Source organism: Cariama cristata, unplaced genomic scaffold (assembly GCF_000690535.1).
Source record: "Cariama cristata isolate BGI_N322 unplaced genomic scaffold, ASM69053v1 scaffold4885, whole genome shotgun sequence".
Lineage (NCBI taxonomy): Eukaryota > Metazoa > Chordata > Aves > Cariamiformes > Cariamidae > Cariama > Cariama cristata.
In genome coordinates, this window is record NW_009619207.1 from 187,093 (window position 1) to 204,272 (window position 17,180).

General features: G+C 45.1%; 1 protein-coding gene across 1 annotated transcript in view; it reads left to right on the plus strand.

Moving 5' to 3' along the window:
• LOC104162428 (CUB and sushi domain-containing protein 2-like) overlaps positions 1-17,180 on the plus strand; it is a gene marked incomplete at its 5' end in the record, with an annotated part of 281,493 nt that overhangs the window by 185,316 nt on the left and 78,997 nt on the right. The window contains 7 exon segments of the mRNA XM_009701143.1: positions 1,020-1,176; positions 1,563-1,754; positions 3,110-3,236; positions 9,145-9,347; positions 11,222-11,413; positions 13,954-14,092; positions 14,598-14,785. Of these exon segments, the coding sequence (XP_009699445.1) occupies positions 1,020-1,176; positions 1,563-1,754; positions 3,110-3,236; positions 9,145-9,347; positions 11,222-11,413; positions 13,954-14,092; positions 14,598-14,785 (1,198 nt within the window).

Here is a 17,180-nt window from a genome sequence, read left to right on the forward strand (position 1 = left end):
ACTGCACTTTCTGCTGTGAAGTCTTCCTTGAGATTCAGAGATTTATTGGAATGGCAGGGGTTCTTCCTTTGTAGCTAAACTTCAGTTCTTATCTGCGTAGTGGTATAGAGAAAACTGTTAACACATGTGGAAGTGCGAGGTTCTTAGCATTATTTTTGTGTTTTTAAGAGTCAAGGCTGATTTGTCTCAAAAAATGGATTTATTTAAATGCAGAATCAAGCTCTTCAGCATTCCCAGTCTTAGATTAATCTGCATGTACAAGTTTCAGGACTCTATATAGGAGGAGACAAATCCAGGCTGAGTTTCTATTAACCACAAAGAAATGGTTTTGTAGGAGGCATTAATATTACAAGATGTGTTCTGCGGTGCCAAGCCATCTTCCCAGAGAACGCCTCTGTCCTTATTTAAGTACCACAATTCTGCACTGCAAGATAGATGTGATCCACATATTTTCAGCTCAAAAATGAATGGAAAGAGAGAGAGATTTCCAGCTAATGCAAAGAATATACTTGTTGTGAAAGAAATTATGCTCTCTCAACAGGTTTGTCATCAACTTCTCATCAGCTCCTGAGGAAAGTTACTATCAGTCTCCACTAGTGAGATGTTGCTCTTTATCCTCATAGAGAATCATGCTATATAAACCAAAGAAAAAAACACCAAAACCATTTGTGTGTTTCTTAAATAGTAGCGGGGTCAAGGCACATCCATGAGTCACCGTAGGAAGAAAATGTTTTTCCCGATAGCTGTGATGCGCCTTTAGAAAGAGAATTGAGTTCAGAAAACACGTCCCTGAGTGCAGTGTAAGCTCAGGTGGAAGGAGGAGGAGGATGCAGATCCTCCGGGGTGTGAATCCTGCTCCTCCACTGAGCAGCATCGTGAAGTCTCGTCAAGTCAGACTCTTAGTTGGGATAATCTCCCTGGCTTCAAAGGAGCTGTCCCAGTTTGCACTCGTGGATGATTTGGTCCCTGAAGTAGCAAATAAAATACATTTTCCAGTCTGTGTTTCTTGTTCCTCCCAGGTCTACGATGGCAGCAATAGCTCTGCTCGCCTGCTGGGCTCCTTTACCCGCTCCGAAATGCTTAGCACCAGCATAAACAGCACTTCCAGCAGCATGTGGCTTGAGTTCATCACCAACAGTGAGAACACGAGTAAAGGTTTTGAGCTGCAATTTTCTAGTAAGTCTTAGGCCCGCATGCTTGTGAGGTGGGAATCTGAGGTGTAATGGTGTGTGTTGGTGTTACAGTTGCAGGACCGGAGGAAACAGTCCTTTCCATAGAGATCTTGCAGTCTAAAGTAGAATTGGAGTGGGGGGGGATGATTATGCCAGCAAACCTTTTCTGTTGTGAATGGGGCAGTGGTGATACAGAAACTCAGGACCGAAGCTGAGATACCAGATTTCTGGGATCTTGTTCAAATGTTAATTTTAAAAAAGTAATTTCCAATATGGTGTGTTTTCTCTCCAGCAAATGATTTTAAGAAGAAAATATTAACCTGACCTTGTGTTAATACCTCCTGGCTGTTAAATATCTGATGAAAACAGATGCTGTTTCTCCTTCTTCAGGTTTTGAACTCATTAAATGCGAGGACCCTGGCATCCCACAGTTCGGCTACAAGGTCCACGATGAGGGACACTTTGCTGGCAGCTCTGTATCCTTTAGCTGTGACCCTGGCTATACCCTGCGAGGGAGCAAGGTGCTGGTCTGCCTGACAGGGGAGCGGAGAGCTTGGGATCAACCCCTGCCAACCTGTGTAGGTGAGACAGCTCTTGCTTTTAAAACATCCTCTAGCAAGTACATTGCTTGTGGACATCACACTGAGTGCCCTTTCTTCCTCTTTTGCTGATACATATGATGATAACTCTGATAGTGATTGCACCCATCTACATAATAAAGACCATGGTAAGGGTGCTGTGTAAGGCATCTTCAGATTGAGAGCACTGATCTCTTCAAGACTTCTGCAAGCAGTCTTAACATAAAACGCTGTGCTCTCAGCACAGATTTGACAAGGTTCCTTGCTTCACGGCAAGGAGACTGCTGCGTTTCCCATCCTTGTCCTTTCTCTTGAATGTGTTAAACAGAGTGACGCTTTCTGATAATGGCAGACATCAACATGTGTCCAGATGTTTGACAGTTCAAAATCATGTTTATTTGAAGGCTACACGACATCTGATTCCGGATCCTCAGGCACTTTAATTCCCTCAGTCTTGTCTTAGCTAAGTCCTGAGTTCCCTTTTACCTGGAACTCTCCAGAAGGATATCTTCTTACTTGGAAAATTCTGATATTAGATTTTGTGTGTCTAAAGGAAGTGCTGTTGGTCTGTTACTTGACAACTTCATAATTAGCTAGTGTTTCCAGGACATAGCGAAGTTCTTACAGGCTTAGTCCTCTGAGAGATCTCTGCAACCAGAAGGCTGCTTTCATGGTTACAAGTGATGTGATCAGACGTTGACATTCTGTGTTCTCCCATGCGTTAGGACCATTCTTTATGTAGTAACTCTTTGCTGAATTTCAGCCTTGATTATTGAGGTAAAAAGACAAATTTATGTGATTTATGCATCTTCTTAACCTTTACCCTATTTGCTGCACATACATCACATATGAATGGCTGTGTCTGTGTGAGCACGTAGAAACTTAGAGAATTTTAGCAGTTATGTTATGCAAATGTATTCAAAATCCTGACGTTCTTTTGAAGTTCATTTAGCAGATACATACGTATGTTGACTTCTTCATTTTAGCATACTGATGAATTGTTAAGTAGTTTTGCAGATACAAGCAGAAGAATTGAGCTCTTTCACCCCACGTGTGAATCGGGGAAAGCGGGATGCTGGCAAGCTCTGCCTTTACTCTCTACAAAGTCAAAAGGTGGAGGGAGGCTTTGACAGCATGTCAGATGTTAGGAATGTGCACAGAAATACAGAGTTACTCTGGTAACTCAGTCTTTTAGCTGAATTAAATTACTCTCTTTATCTTTGTTTTGTAGGATTTACAAATCTCTTTAAATGGCAAGAAATACTCCCTGTTATATTCGTAGGCTGAGATTTGCATCGTTGCCAGGCAAGAACCATAATATGTCCTGAATCTTCTCGCTAACCCATATGTTTCTTTCAGCTGAGTGTGGAGGCACTATCAAAGGAGAATCGTCAGGACGGATACTGTCTCCTGGCTACCCAACACCCTACGATCATAACCTGAATTGTATTTGGACAATAGAGGCAGAAGCTGGTTGCACAATAGGGTGAGTTGGACCAGGTTATTGTAGCTTGATTTTCTTTCCATGTACAGCTTATTTTTCCAGAAACATATCGAAATAAGGCAAGTAGAGAGAATGCCCTGTCACTTTGAGAATCCCAAATGAAGGGACAAGCGCGGGTTTATCTCCTTGCCAGGCTGGCCAGAAGCAGCATCACTTCTCCTTTCTCTTAAGCTTTTTAGCCCTGTCTGGCCTGTGCCTGTAACAGCTGTTGTGCCATGGGTGGTGACACCCGATTATGTGCTATTGCTGGCTACGGCATTACCGTGTTAAAATAACATCCGAGAGCTTTTACGTGCATGTACGACATACACTTATATTTCACCCCTTTCCCTAATGGGATATATTCAGAAACAAACCTTTTCCACCAGATTAGTGTTGAATTTCCCAACAACGTTTAACAGGTGTCCAAGTGCCATAATCCTAAAATCGGGATTTATGCGTAAAATCGCTGGGAAGATCACATCCCAGGACAAGATAATGGAAGGCAGTTACGGGTTTCATTCATCTCATTTCTCATCAGAGAAAATTAACACTGAAAGGAATGAGCGCTGTCCCGTTACACTTGTGAGAATGAGCAGTCAGGTGTGAGAGTCCCCAGATGTGAGTGGACAGCTGGAAAACTGAGACCACAGCACCTAGTCTTCATCTTCTAATTGCACTGGTTTTTTGTTTTAATAATAAATAGAACGCATAAAATGTAATTATCCTCCTGAAGGAAAGATTCAAGACAGTTTCTAAACATCTGGTCTGTACAGAGACCCAAGATTTTCTCCTTCTGCTCCTTTGACTTCTCTTACTGTCCTGTTGCCACTTTCCTGTTGGAAAATGGCATTTTGAAATGTAATTTGTTTATAAGTTATGTGAATTTGGCAGTTAGATAAGCAAGGTGTTGAGAACATTTGGCTCTAAAGTTGGTGCAGTCACCAGCAAAACCCAGGCAGTTTCCTGCTCTGTGATCCCTGCGGCTTCACCACCGTTCCCATGCTGAAGTTTGACCGAGCCCTGCCGAGCCGGTTTGGTACTGCTCTGTGGGTACCTACGTATTTCAGTCCAGGTAAAGCCGTCTTTGACAGAAAACTTGAAGTATATTGGCAAGTAACGTTTTTGCTAAGTGATGGGACTTGAGGAGGAGAAATGTAGATTATAAGGTCTGTTCAACAATAATCCTCTTCTCCCACCATCTCCCATCATAATTTCTAATGCTTGTTAGCTGGTGTGTCAGCCCCATTTCTGTGCTGACGCAAGACCTCTTGCTGTTCCAGTCCCGCACTCCTTCATTGTTGATCTGTCTTCACCGTAGGTTCCTTGCTGTGTCAGCAGTCATCTCTTCAGCAGAGACTCTTAATCATGTTGAACTATGTGGTGCTTTTAGTCAGTGGATTTATGCTGGAGGTAGATTTGGTCCAGTATTTTCATTTTTACTTAATGCAGAAATTCCTTCCATTAGCTCTGCTTTTCAGTCTGGTTCAGTAATGGATGATTCCTGGTGTGAACGCAGGAGAAAGAGCACAGCCAATGCAGCTTAATTCCTGCCCAGGCAACTTCCAGTTGAAGTCTCCTCTTTTTCATTCTCCTGTAAAAGATTCTGAAGAACCCAAAGATTTTTATAGGACAAAGTAGACATGAGAGACACCCTCTCTTTTTCCTCCCCCTGGCAAAAACAGAAGAGACTGCCTCATCCAGAGACTGCTTCAGCAAGTGAATTTCACTCTCACGTGTAATCTCTCTCTGCTTCGGTAAGAGTACTCAAAATAGCAGAGCTATAGGCTTGTGTTTGCGGGATCAGCCAGAGGCTTGGAAGGGGCCAAGACTGAAATGAAGTGATGCCAGGCAGTAGTATGGTAATACACCTTGTGACCCTTCCTTTCATCAGAGTTGAAAGCTCCCTTCTTCTGTTCCTTTATTTGGCAGCTCAAACAGAACAGATGATCTCTGGGTAGTTGAGAGCACACGTTTTCAGTAACTTCATTTTTATGGTAATCCATTGGAAAAATAATCCTCTTCACGCATGATACAATTGTATAAAGCTCTCATTTATAACTTACATTAAAATTAATCACCAAAGCTTTTTGAATAAAGCTGTATCTGCACAGAACGAGGGGAGGGAGAGGAAGGAGAGAAAGATAGAAAAATGAGTCTGCACATTATTGCTATGGAAGTTAAAGGGTTGCGTTTTGAGAGAGGATTAATTTCGTGCGTGTACAAACACATGCATGCACGCACACATAAAATTACAACTAAAATGACTTGGCTTATCTGTGAGACTCAGGGGAGAGAAAGAAGAAGTGGGAGGGTGTACTGGAAAATGAATGAAACTTGCCCTCGAGTCCTGCTTGCACAGCTGAGAGCAGTGAATAGGCAACTGGAAGTGGCGGTGACGCTGCATCGTGTAACAGTGATCTCCGTGTCGGAAGAGAGTTTCTTGGTATTGCTCGTCCCAGTTTAATGGATGGTGCTGTATTGACAGGGTCCGTTTTTCACAGTCTCATCTAGAAATATGAGTGAGGATACTGGGATGTTCCAGTTTGCTTCCATGGAGATTTCTACGGATGTAACATTTAACAGCTTTTAAGTTTGAGAACCCTCTCTGGGCTGGAGGGAGAGGGCGGGCAGCCCTGCGAGCTGCTATTAGCGTGAAAGCCCTGCGGCTTTGGTGCAAGGCGTGGGGCATGGCCGGTGTGTCAGGCTGCGTTCAGCTGCTGAGGGCAGCTCCAGAGGGGAGCCCATCCTCTTGCACAGCAGAACCAGGTTGGGACGGCCAGGACTTGGGTGGGAAATGTCAGCAGAAGGAGCCCCAGGTCAATCAGTCGGGTTGTGGGGGCGATTTCTGAAGAGCTGGGGCTAAATGCCTCACCAAAGATTGTGCAGAGCTGGTCTCTCCTCCTCTCTGCTCCTTGCGAAGCTGGGAGAACTTTCCCTCTGTCACATATACATGTATACAGCCACAATTCCTAATTCGCTTTTTGCTGCACTTTCATGCATGTAATTGGGATTGTCAGCGTGCAAGAGTAAAACTCTCCTCCTCTCCATTGTCTGCTACACCCAGTGCCTCTGCCTTGTCTTAAATGAAGCCCTGCTGGGAATAGAATCAGGCTGATAGAAAAATCATGCTGTTTGGTTATGGGTGTGCCGATTGAATAGATTGATTTGCTCCACACCAGTTTTCTTAATAAAATCAGGTGTCCCAGTAGACTCCTGAACCAACTGGCGTTGGAGAGCCCGTGCCTTGCCCTGTGTCATCTGGTTGTCATGCTAAGGCTTTCTCCTTGTGGTGAAGCCTTGCCTGCAAGTCGTCTCTTAAAAATGAAGGGGGGGAGTGAGTTACTGTGGGCAGCCGTGGTCCCACGGGAGCGGGTGGTGAGCTCTCCCGGGCGGTGGCAGTTCCAGGGTGTGCCCCCCCCACCCAGGTAGGTCTCTGGCAGCATCCCCCTGTTTCCAAGGTCTTCAGCAATGGTCTGCTCTGGCAGTTTTAGCTAACTGGAACCAGTTAACCTGAGAGCAAACGTAATCAGGCCAACACACCTGTGGAGAACAGCTCTGCTGTGATCCATTCGTATTTTCCTTGAGTCTAGCTTTTTTTTTCTCTTTGCTCAAGGTCTCTGCTAGGTAGATTGATGTTCAGCTCTCTTTGTTTCTGTCAGATTCTGTGGACATCATTTTGTTGCTGAGTACATTGCAGTGGGTTTTGGTTTGGTTTCCCCCCCGCCCCCCTTTTATGGTTCTACCTGATTTATTTATGTTTGCCCCGGATAAATGGGAAGGCAGCCAAGTGAATGCTTCCTTGTTTTCCTCCGTGAGTTGTCAGAGTTTTAAGTGCAGTACCTATTGTTTTATTTTTTGCAGATTTTTCTCAGTACGGTTTATAGATTTCTGTCCCTGTTTCAAACTGGCGTACCTCGGGTTACCCTGCGTTAGCCTGATTTTATTGTGTCAGATGGTATTTCCCCCAGTGATAACGTGGCAATGAAAAACAGAGACAATTAAATGCCTTCTCTTCCGTTGGCATTTTAAGAGCAGGAGTGAAAGGGACCGAACCCTGATGTATCACAGCCTTTAGTTGATAACTCCCTTGGGTGTAACAATAATAACGGCGGTATCTTATGCTTAGATGGTACTTCTGATCTTGGAAGATCTCAAAGCTCTCTGCAAAGCCTGGATTCATCTGCTTCGCATCCGTCCCCAACAGAGGTTGGTTTGGTGGGGAGAAGTGCAGTGTGACATCCCCTGAGCCCAGGGTGGGCAGAGAGGAGCATCCCACCAGGGACTGATGTTGGGACCAAGTTTGTCCTGTCCCAGGGTGCTGCCAGGCCTCTCCCGGGCATGGGAGGAACTTCTGGCCTTCTCCCATCCCCTTAGGTCCATCGCTGGTGCAGGCTCTGGAGTGAATTTCTGCGCCATGACGACTCTTGCCAGCATCTTGGGCTTTCCCTGTGGAATTTTCTGTGGAAGTGCCAAACCGACATAGCCCTGATTTAGCTTAAAAGCGAAAGACGAGAGCTCCGTGGATTACTGCTGCAGGCAGGTCAGGACTAAGGAGCATTTGCCGTATGTGCTGAAGGTCTTGCAGCCCTCTCTCCAGGGCAGACAAAACTGTAAAATACACAGAGTAAGGAAATAAAATGTGCATTCAGAGCATTGTAGTAAATACCGTGTTGAGAGCACAGTGTAATTTCATTGCCAGTCGCCAGTTTCTTAATTTCTGTTTTCTCTCCCTTCCCTTCCTGTTGTGGATTTTGCCTCGCATTTGAGGCACCATGCTGCCTCGCATCTTCTCTTTTTCTTGCTGAATTTATTCTGTTAGCTAATGTAGATACAGTTTTGCAATATCCAGAACTTTGTAAAACACGTCAAAATCCTCAGAGGTGCTGCAATCCAGCATTGAGAATTTGCACCCACCTATGTGCCACCCTCCCGCACCCCCTTTTCTGCCTCTTTTTATTAACCTCCGGGGCAGTTAACGCTCGAGTAAGGATTTCTTTTCCAGCATGACGCTGTTTTAATTAAGAGTGGTGTTGGTTGTTTCCTTTCCTGTTTTTTTTCTCCCGATACACAAGATTAGCTTGGTGCCGGGAGCAAATTCTTTGATCTGAGTGCAGGTAACAAAAATCAATGCATTTTATCAGTAGATACTGCCTTTTGACAATAAGCTGTTCCTTGCAGGACACTAAGAAAGGCAAAAGGACAGCCAGGGTTGTTGCTGTGTGCAGCATAGGGACAATGTGTGAATTGGATGAATATATGTAAGTTGTCTTGAAGGGACCCCAGCACATTTTCTGCTAATTCTCTTTTTAGAATAAGTTTCTCAATACTTCTGTGTTTATCTGTTACAGAGCTCAGTGAACCTATGGACAAACCCCCATCCTCTCCTTCACAGCCCCTGTACCTCTCTGCTGCAGGTGTCCTGTATGTCCTGGACTGAGCCTGTTGTCTGTGGGACAGCTCCTTGTTGCAATGTCTGAGCACCTTCAGTGTAAAACCAACTGTGATATTCTGGCTGGGGACGTTTCCACTGCCCACGATGGGCTTTTGGACCTTCACCTTGTTCCTCAAGATTTTTAGGAGAGATTAGTAATTTTGTTGGCTCAGGAGAGAACACCAGAAAGGACCCAGCTATTCAGAAAACATTAGTGTCTGTGACTCAGTTGTTTTTTGTTTATGGATGTGTTTTATTAGGGAGGCATGCGACTAAGACATCTTGGGTTTTATAGACAGATGAAGTTTGCTAGAGGGCTAAAGTACTTTGTCCAAGTAGAGCTGCAGATAGCAGGGGAGAACACATTCCTTGCGGGCCAAGCTGTCTTAGGTTGGTACCAATCACATTTCTAATCCTTTTAGGAAAAAAATCAGAGCTCAGTTTGTGATCTGACTGCCTGTTCATTTTGCCACACAGGCTCCATTTCATGGTTTTCCACACCGAGGAGTTCCACGATGTGCTGAGGATCTGGGATGGTCCGGTGGAGAACGGCATCCTCCTAAAGGAGATGAGTGGGTCCACTTTACCCGGTGATGTCCACAGTACTTTCAACTCCGTCATTCTTCAGTTCAACACTGATTTCTTCACAAGCAAGCAGGGCTTTGCTGTTCAGTTTTCAGGTAGGCTTTACATTGTTTCCTCAGCGTTATCCAAACCTGGCTTTGCTGATAAGTGATTTCAGGTCTATCTGCAAAGTACTGATGGTGAGCAAATGACACTGTATTGAACGCGATCGCAAGAACTGTGCAGTCTTCCAGCCATTTGTGCTCTACCGCATTTGGGTGCAGTCTCTGCAGATAGAGAAAAACTCTTGTATTTTGCCCTTGTAATGCAGGTGAATTGTGTGCTCCCCTCTGCTACAGTCACCTTCACAGTGGTGAACTTGACAGCAAGATGTGGAGCAGTACATTGTGGAATACACAGGAAGGAATTACAGATGTTTTCCACCACATTCCCACAGGTCCCTTAGAGAGACCAGTAAGCAGGCAACTTCCCCCAGGCGTTCTGAGAGCAGTTGGTCAGTGGTCTCTGAAAACCAAGTGTATTTAAAATTCCTCAAACTGGATCCCCTGAGATGCAGATCGCAAAAAGCTCTGTCGGCTGTAGGGATGTCATTGCTCACGGCAGCACTACATGTAATGCAACTGCAGCCTGTCATTGCCGACGTCCTGGCTGCTGTTACTTAAGACTCAGCCTCGCAAACACGTTAGGTTCAATTATATTAGGATAATGTACTCCAACATTCACACAGAGGTTTCCGGGATACAGGCCTTCACTGTCATGTCCAGTAACCAACCAGCAGATGCCTATTTTGGAGATGGTAGTGAACAGGGAGGCTCTTGGGTGAATGATGATACGACCTTCCCGGGACTCTGACATGTCTAAGCATCAGAGCTCATTCTGTCTCTCCCAAGGTTTTGCCCATAGCTTTCTGTTTGGGATGCCTTGCATGGCCGGGAGAGCAGGCCAGCTCTTTGGGAAGAGTTTGTGCTGGGTATCAGACCTTCTGGGATGACCAAGACAGAGGGAGAGCTTTGTGTCACCCAGCACAGCTCTGCTGTCCTCTTTCTTTGCCAGTCCCATGTCTCAGCCTGCCAGGAAGGACCAGACTGGGCGGCTAACTTCCTTATCTTCAGTTGCACAGGGGGAGAGAGAGGGATTTCCTCTGGCTCTTTTAAGAAGAGCTTTCTGTAAACTGCCTAGGTGTAATAGACTCTCATCAACTTAGCAGGAAATAAGCTCTGCTCCGCTGCCTGATACGGAGCTGGTCTTTGTTGAATGCTCCTGCTCAAAGCCTTTGCTCACAAGGTGTGACTAAGTAGTCAGACCTAAGCTCAGAAGTATACAGTTTTGGATCTTGTGAACTTTAATGATCTATATAAGCTTGCAAAACTTCTATTACTCCAGGACTTTCGTACTGTTAGGTAGTTGTAGTGTTGACAGACCTTGAGCTCCGTCAGCAGTGAAGCTGTGCTGCCTGCCCCCAGCTGAGGGGTCAGCTCGTACCTCCAAGGGGCACAGCAGCGAGCCTGGGAGGCAAACGCGTGCGTTTCGGAAAGGTCAGGTTTGATGCTTCACAGGGCTAAAGGCTAAATTGCTCTGCCACTCAGGGGAAGTGAAAAGTGCTAGCGGATTACTTTATTTTGCAGCATGTCTGACACAGAATTGTACAAAAATGCCGTGTAAGATCAGTGGATGTCTGGACTTATTAAGTAAACATGCATGTGCACAATTATACATCAAACTTGCACTCTGTGTAGTGCACTTGAACTTGCCATTCCCCAGAGCCTTTACCAGCTGGAGTGGCAGATGCTCAGCGCAAAGTAAAAGCCAGTTTTCGTGTGTGTGGCAACTTTAAGGGATACTGAAGGGAGGAGAGATGGAGGATGAAGTCATCGCGTGGATATGGGTTTAAGGACAGAGTCTAAGTACAGCTAGTGCTGTAAGCCTGTATTAAATATAAATTTTTTTTTTTTTTTAAAATACTCTTCAGTTTCCACTGCCACTTCCTGCAATGACCCAGGAATTCCCCAGAATGGGAGCCGGAGTGGTGACAGCAAAGAGGCAGGTGACTCCATCATCTTCCAGTGTAATCCAGGATATGCTCTGCAAGGGGAGGCCAAAATCACTTGTGTGCAGATTGAAAACAGATTCTTCTGGCAACCAGACCCTCCCTCCTGCACAGGTACGAACACGCATCCATCCTGCCGTTGCACTGGCTTCCCTGCCCTGTTTCATTGCAAGACTTCTGTATCTGGAGGGGACGAGTCCCACCTCGTTGGAAGAGGTATATGACAAGGTATATGTGTCTTGGGTAGCGCTCTCACAGAACTACTTTTTAGGTTTATCCCCAGAGTGTCTGGGACAATGAGAATTTAGTTCATGCTGGAAGCTCATAGGTCATCCTGCAATGTAAGTGATGATATTTAACCTGACAAGTCCAAATTGAAGGCTGCTTTAAAATTCAGGTTGGCAGAGAGGATTGGGGTCATGGGTGAATAAGTTCTGCAGGAGGAGACAGCAAATTCTGTCATGAGAAAGAACTACCTGACATTTTCTTTGAGCTCATAAAGTAACAAAGGAAGTTCATAAAAGTGATTCTTTTTAATATGTCCAGAACACATAAAAATAGTCATGTTAAGCATATAACAGCAATAAACATCAAATTTGCTGGCCAGTTAAATACTAACCACAAAATACTTCCCTGTAACCTCCATTCCTGTTTATGCACTGTTATCCCAAGCAAGAAAAATCAATTAAGTCTCTTTCTAACATCTGATTTAATGCCAGCTAGGAAACTTCTCCAGCATGCACAGGATTTATGCTCCCTGTAGGATGTCTTGGTTTCTGAATGACTATCTTGATGATCTAGTGTGACACCCTTTCAGCCTGATAGAGACAGTCCTTTTAGTCTTCCTGGAGCTATAACTAAATCATATTGTTGTGTGTCATGCCCACCTTGTCATCCTCCTCTTGAGTTTTCTTCAACACCAGAAGCTGGGCTCTCAGTCCTTTTAAGACAAATGTAGCTGGTGCCTTGATCTTGGTGTGAGATGAATTCCCATGGGTTGTCTCCAGTTTGACTTGGAGATACTGTGTTGGGTCTGTTTTGAACAGAAGCCTGGCAATCTTGTTTTAGAAGTTATAAGCTCTGTGAAAAAGCTGAAAGCAACGTCTTGCTCCTTCCTTCTATTCAGTGACAAAGGATTTGGAGGAATAATCAGTGGCCAAGTAATATCAGTCTTCTAGTAACTGTGTAACAGGCTACCTAGAGCTGAATTGGAAGACGGGATTTAATATAGGGTTTGTATTTTATGTTTGTATTTAGCATTTCAAATTTATTTTCACTTCTTTATTGTACAACTTCTGCAGTCCCTAAACAATGTGGGCTGAACTGGAACCTCAGCTGAAGCAGCCCCCAGAGGTTTGGAGTTGTTTGAAGTACTTGAAGATCCTGACCCAACTCCAAACAACTGTGGCTTGGACCAGTTTCTAGTTTAAATCCTTTGGAGACTATGAGTGGGATTTTCAAAGCAAGCAGAGGGTGTTGAACAGTCATCTCCCTTAGGCTTTTCAAAAATGAGTCCGTATACTTCAGTTTCTTCTGAATTTTCCCCTGACATTACAGTCTGGAAGAGGAGCACACCCTAAAGGTTAAGATTAAGGTAAATGGACATAAAATAGCTGCTTGTGGTTCTTCCAGATTATTTGTGCATGACCTTCAGCTAAGCTCTTCGCTGTCCGTGCTGTGATTTCCTTGTCTATTTGAGAGGCATCGCGGTTCTCAGTGCCTGCAGTAGTCTGCGACTGGACTTGGCTGAAGAAGTTGCTTTTGGGCCTTGGAGAAGGATCTCTAGTTTAATCTCTACTGTGATCTTTATAGAACAGCCTCACTACGTTTGACCTGATATTTGGAGATTCTTGTGTATTTTCAGGGCTTCATAAAAGCCCACAAGATAAATGCACATGTGCTCGCTCCTACATGGAAGATCCTTCCAAGGTTTGTTCTGTTATTTCTGTCCCGTGCCAGTTCATTGCCCCCGTTGCCATTGCCGTAGGCTGGTTGGTATCAGACGCACGAGTTTAAGCCAGGCTGTGCTCCCCTCTCTGTTGCTCCATCCCAAATCTGGGAGGACTGATCTGAGCAATGGGGAATCCTAGAGCATCAACCCTCATGAAGAGACTGCAGAAAGGCTGACAGTAATAAATCAATCATGAGTATTTGCCACAGTGGAAATATATGCAGGTACTTTCAGCCTTAAAGAAGTAATAATTGATTTTTCAATCAGCTTGGCATTTAATGTGTTGGTAACAGTAATAAACACAAACAAGCCATTAGTCCCAGGCAACATGTTTTCACTTATTTAGCAACCATCCAGACTTTGACCAGGATTTGCCTAAGTAAATGCAACAGAAGAATGTAAAGCATCTCTCTCTCTCCCCTTCTGGTGCTCACTTATCTACCTTATGAAGACTAATAGCATCCATAGCTCTGTTCCTCTGTGGGGGGGTATGTGCCTTCTCTGGAATAACAGAGCCCTCCTCTCTGTGAGGGCCACTACGAGCTCTTGTAAGATGTATCTTCATATCGAACAGCCTGGCAAACTGCCTCTCTGTCCCCTTATCTATCCATATCTCTCTCTCTCTTGCCTTTCCTGCATCTCATCTGCTATTTTTAAAGTTTCTCTAAGACAGAGTCTCAACCCTTTGCTTGATTACCTTCAGCTCCCTGTGGAGGTATCTTGACAGGACCGGCTGGAGTGATCTTGTCCCCGCAGTACCCGGAGCCTTACCCGCCGGGGAAGGAGTGTGACTGGAAGCTGACCGTCTCTCCTGATTATGTCATTGCCCTGGTATTTAATATGTACGTACCCGAGAGCTCTTTGTTCCACTGCTGTCGCTGCCTGCGGGGACGGGGAGTGGGGCACTGCCTGGGTGAACTGGGTCTGCATCTGGGTCCTTCCCTCTCTGAAAGAACCAAACCAAACCTGGTAGGACTGTCCGGTAGTCCTAGGTAATCTGTTCTCAGCCGTTACCTTAATTTGGGGAAGATACACATATTTTGACTGCAGCTCCTCTTTGATATACACGTGGGTTTTATGGAACATAACCACGTAACTGGTGCAGCGTAGGAAACCCCTGTAGCAGCACTGACTTACGCTTTTGGGCTCTTGGCTGCATCTCCAGTCCTCAGTTCCTTAGGTGTGGAATGGAGGCAGAGAAGTCCTGTGCTTCGCTGAGGAGCTGTTTGGGGCCGAAGCAGTCTCCCAGCTGTGTGGTTGCACAGCCCGTCAAGACCACAGTCTGTTGTTCTCCAGGGGTTGCTGTAGCATGCTCACACGTTAAGCATTCCTCCTTTGGTTTTGCAGCTTCAGTTTGGAGCCTGGCTATGATTTCCTTCATATCTACGATGGACCTGATTCACTCAGCCCCCTGATCGGAAGCTTTTACGGCTCCCAGCTACCCGAGAGGATAGAGAGCAGCAGCAACAACCTCTTCCTCGCTTTCCGAAGCGATGCATCAGTCAGCAACACTGGATTTGTCATTGACTACACAGGTAAGAGCTGACCAGAGGTGGACCTGGGCCAGTTGGCTCCGCAAATACGTGGGCTTTTACCTGCACTTATTCTGAGGTTACAGCACCTAGCTGAACCAAATGGGGGAAGCTCTAGACCCTGAGGAAACCTCTCTTCAGGCAGTAATCCTGTGGTCTGGTTTGCTGCCACCAAAGCTGCTGAAGAGGCATGGGAGGGAAAGTTGGGAGTGGAAGAGAGGCCGTGCTGTAGATGGGCAGAAGAGCCAGGGTATGTAAGATAAATACGAGCAGCATAAAAGGACTGTTGCGTGACTGAGGGTCAGTCACAGGTGGCTGCTTCGGGGGGGGGCTTTCAGTAATAGCGAAGAAAGTTTTTGCATCTTTTTTCCTTTTTTCTTTAAAAAGATCAAGGGAGATTCCCAGATAAATATTTATTTATGTACAAGCTGTATCCTGTATAATCTTTCTTGCTCCACACTGAATTGAAATAGTTCTATCTTCTCAGTGAGCAGAATGTGCCTTCAGTGCAGATCTGAGCTTTCAGAGTCCTAGAGAGTGCTGAACTGTTAACTGCTTATTAGGAATGCTCTACATTGCCATGGATTTAAGATTTATTTTTAGTGGCAAGAGAGGTTTTGTCCAAGAAAAGGAGGTGCAGACATACATATCCAATATGGGATCTTGGTCTGAATTCTTGATGCTGTCGTTCAAGAGTGTACCCAGCGATTGGGTGGCTCTGTCTAGAGGTGAGGATCACGGGGGTGGATGTCCAGCTCTCTTGAGTCAGTGGAGCTCTCCTGAAACCTGTGCGTTTTGCTTCACATAAGATTCTAAAGCATCTACTTAAAAATTCACTAATAATTAGTAAAATGAACAGAATAGTTCACAGGTATCTGTGGTGTTAGAGCAGTGGCTGGTTTTTTGCTTGCTTGAGGAGAAAGTAAAACATTGTGGTGACTTCAGCTCTAATGGTGAGAGATCGGGGCGGTGGTTAGAGTTTTCCCTGGGTGCTTTTAGCTCTCTTGTCGATGGAGCAAGCTGAGGAGTGACAGACCTGGCACCGCTGTTCTGGGAGATGGGGATAAAAAAGGAAGGCTTTGGCAGATATGTTCCTTGTGTGTGTGTAGGGTAAGTGGAAGAATGGAGTTGTTACAAACTGTAGTAAAAAGCATGATTTGAAAAGCTGGATCTGATGAGCTGGGGTTATGCAGAATGGAGAAAAGGATTAAAAACGGGCTAAAAAACAGGGCTAGAAAGAAACAATTCTTCAAGCCTGCCCTGGCCTATATGGACTAGTTTGCAGTGTAGGGGGAAAAAAGCATTGATGGCTTCGGACGCACTGGATGCGTGCCACTATGAAAGATGGCTTTGGATGCGTGGTGTACACTGTGAAACAGGCTGTTGAGTCGTGTTGGCCCAACTGCGTGCTCTGGGAGCCGTACGAGGTCGTGCTGGAGAGCTGATGGGCTGCTGATGGGTTTTCAGTGCCTCTACCCTGTCGCCAGTCTGTGGTTCCTGCTTTTGAATTGAGCTGACCAGAGGTTAAATCGTAGTGAAATGGCAATTCCTGTTATTATGCTGAACAGGTGAATTTCCCTCTAGTAAAGTTATGAAATACAATTAGCACTGCTTAAGATTCAAGAGGTTAAAAGTTTTCTGCTCTCATTAGAATTAATTTTAATAAAAATTAAGTCTTAGGTTTTCTTCTTTTCCACTTTCTTTTTGGGCAACCAGAAAGTAGTTAACAAGTGAAATCTCATTAAATTAGGGTGGTTGTGCAATGCATTTTTCTCCTAAACACTCCTACAGTGTTAATCGCGCCTACCTACTTCCCACAAAGCCAAACTGCTGGGAGAAAAGAATGAGGCTTTAAGTTTGCTCATTAATTTCCCCACACTTTAAAAGGAACCTGAGATTCAGGTCTGAGAAGTGGCAGAAAATAGAACTTTGGGGAATTGAAGGAAGAAGAAATGCAGGAGAGAGCATGTGCAGGAAAAAAAATCAAGTACTGACCTGGACTCCTTGCCAGCGTGGAATCCCAAGTTCAGTTCAAAGGCACTGTGTCCTCTCCGCCATCTCGTCGTGTTTGGGCAGTGCTGCAGCCCTTCTAGGCTTCTGCCCCTGTAGCTCCCTAAATGCCGCACATCACCTGTGTCGGCTGTATGTGAAATTCTCTTAATTACCAGGGGCTTTGTAGTCCTCTTTCGGTAATGTTTTTGGGGAAAAAAAAAGCAAAGCAACCATCTGTCAGTCCCTCCTTGAAATCCTGTGTCTTCTCTGGGACTGGGACTGTATCGCTAGCCTGCAGCTACAGTGTGTCGGCTGAATTTCAAACAGCCTCAGCACTTCATTTGAAATTGTTTCAGGGGCAATGGCTCTTCAAGAGAAAGCTGTCCTCTGGGGCCTGGAGGAATGG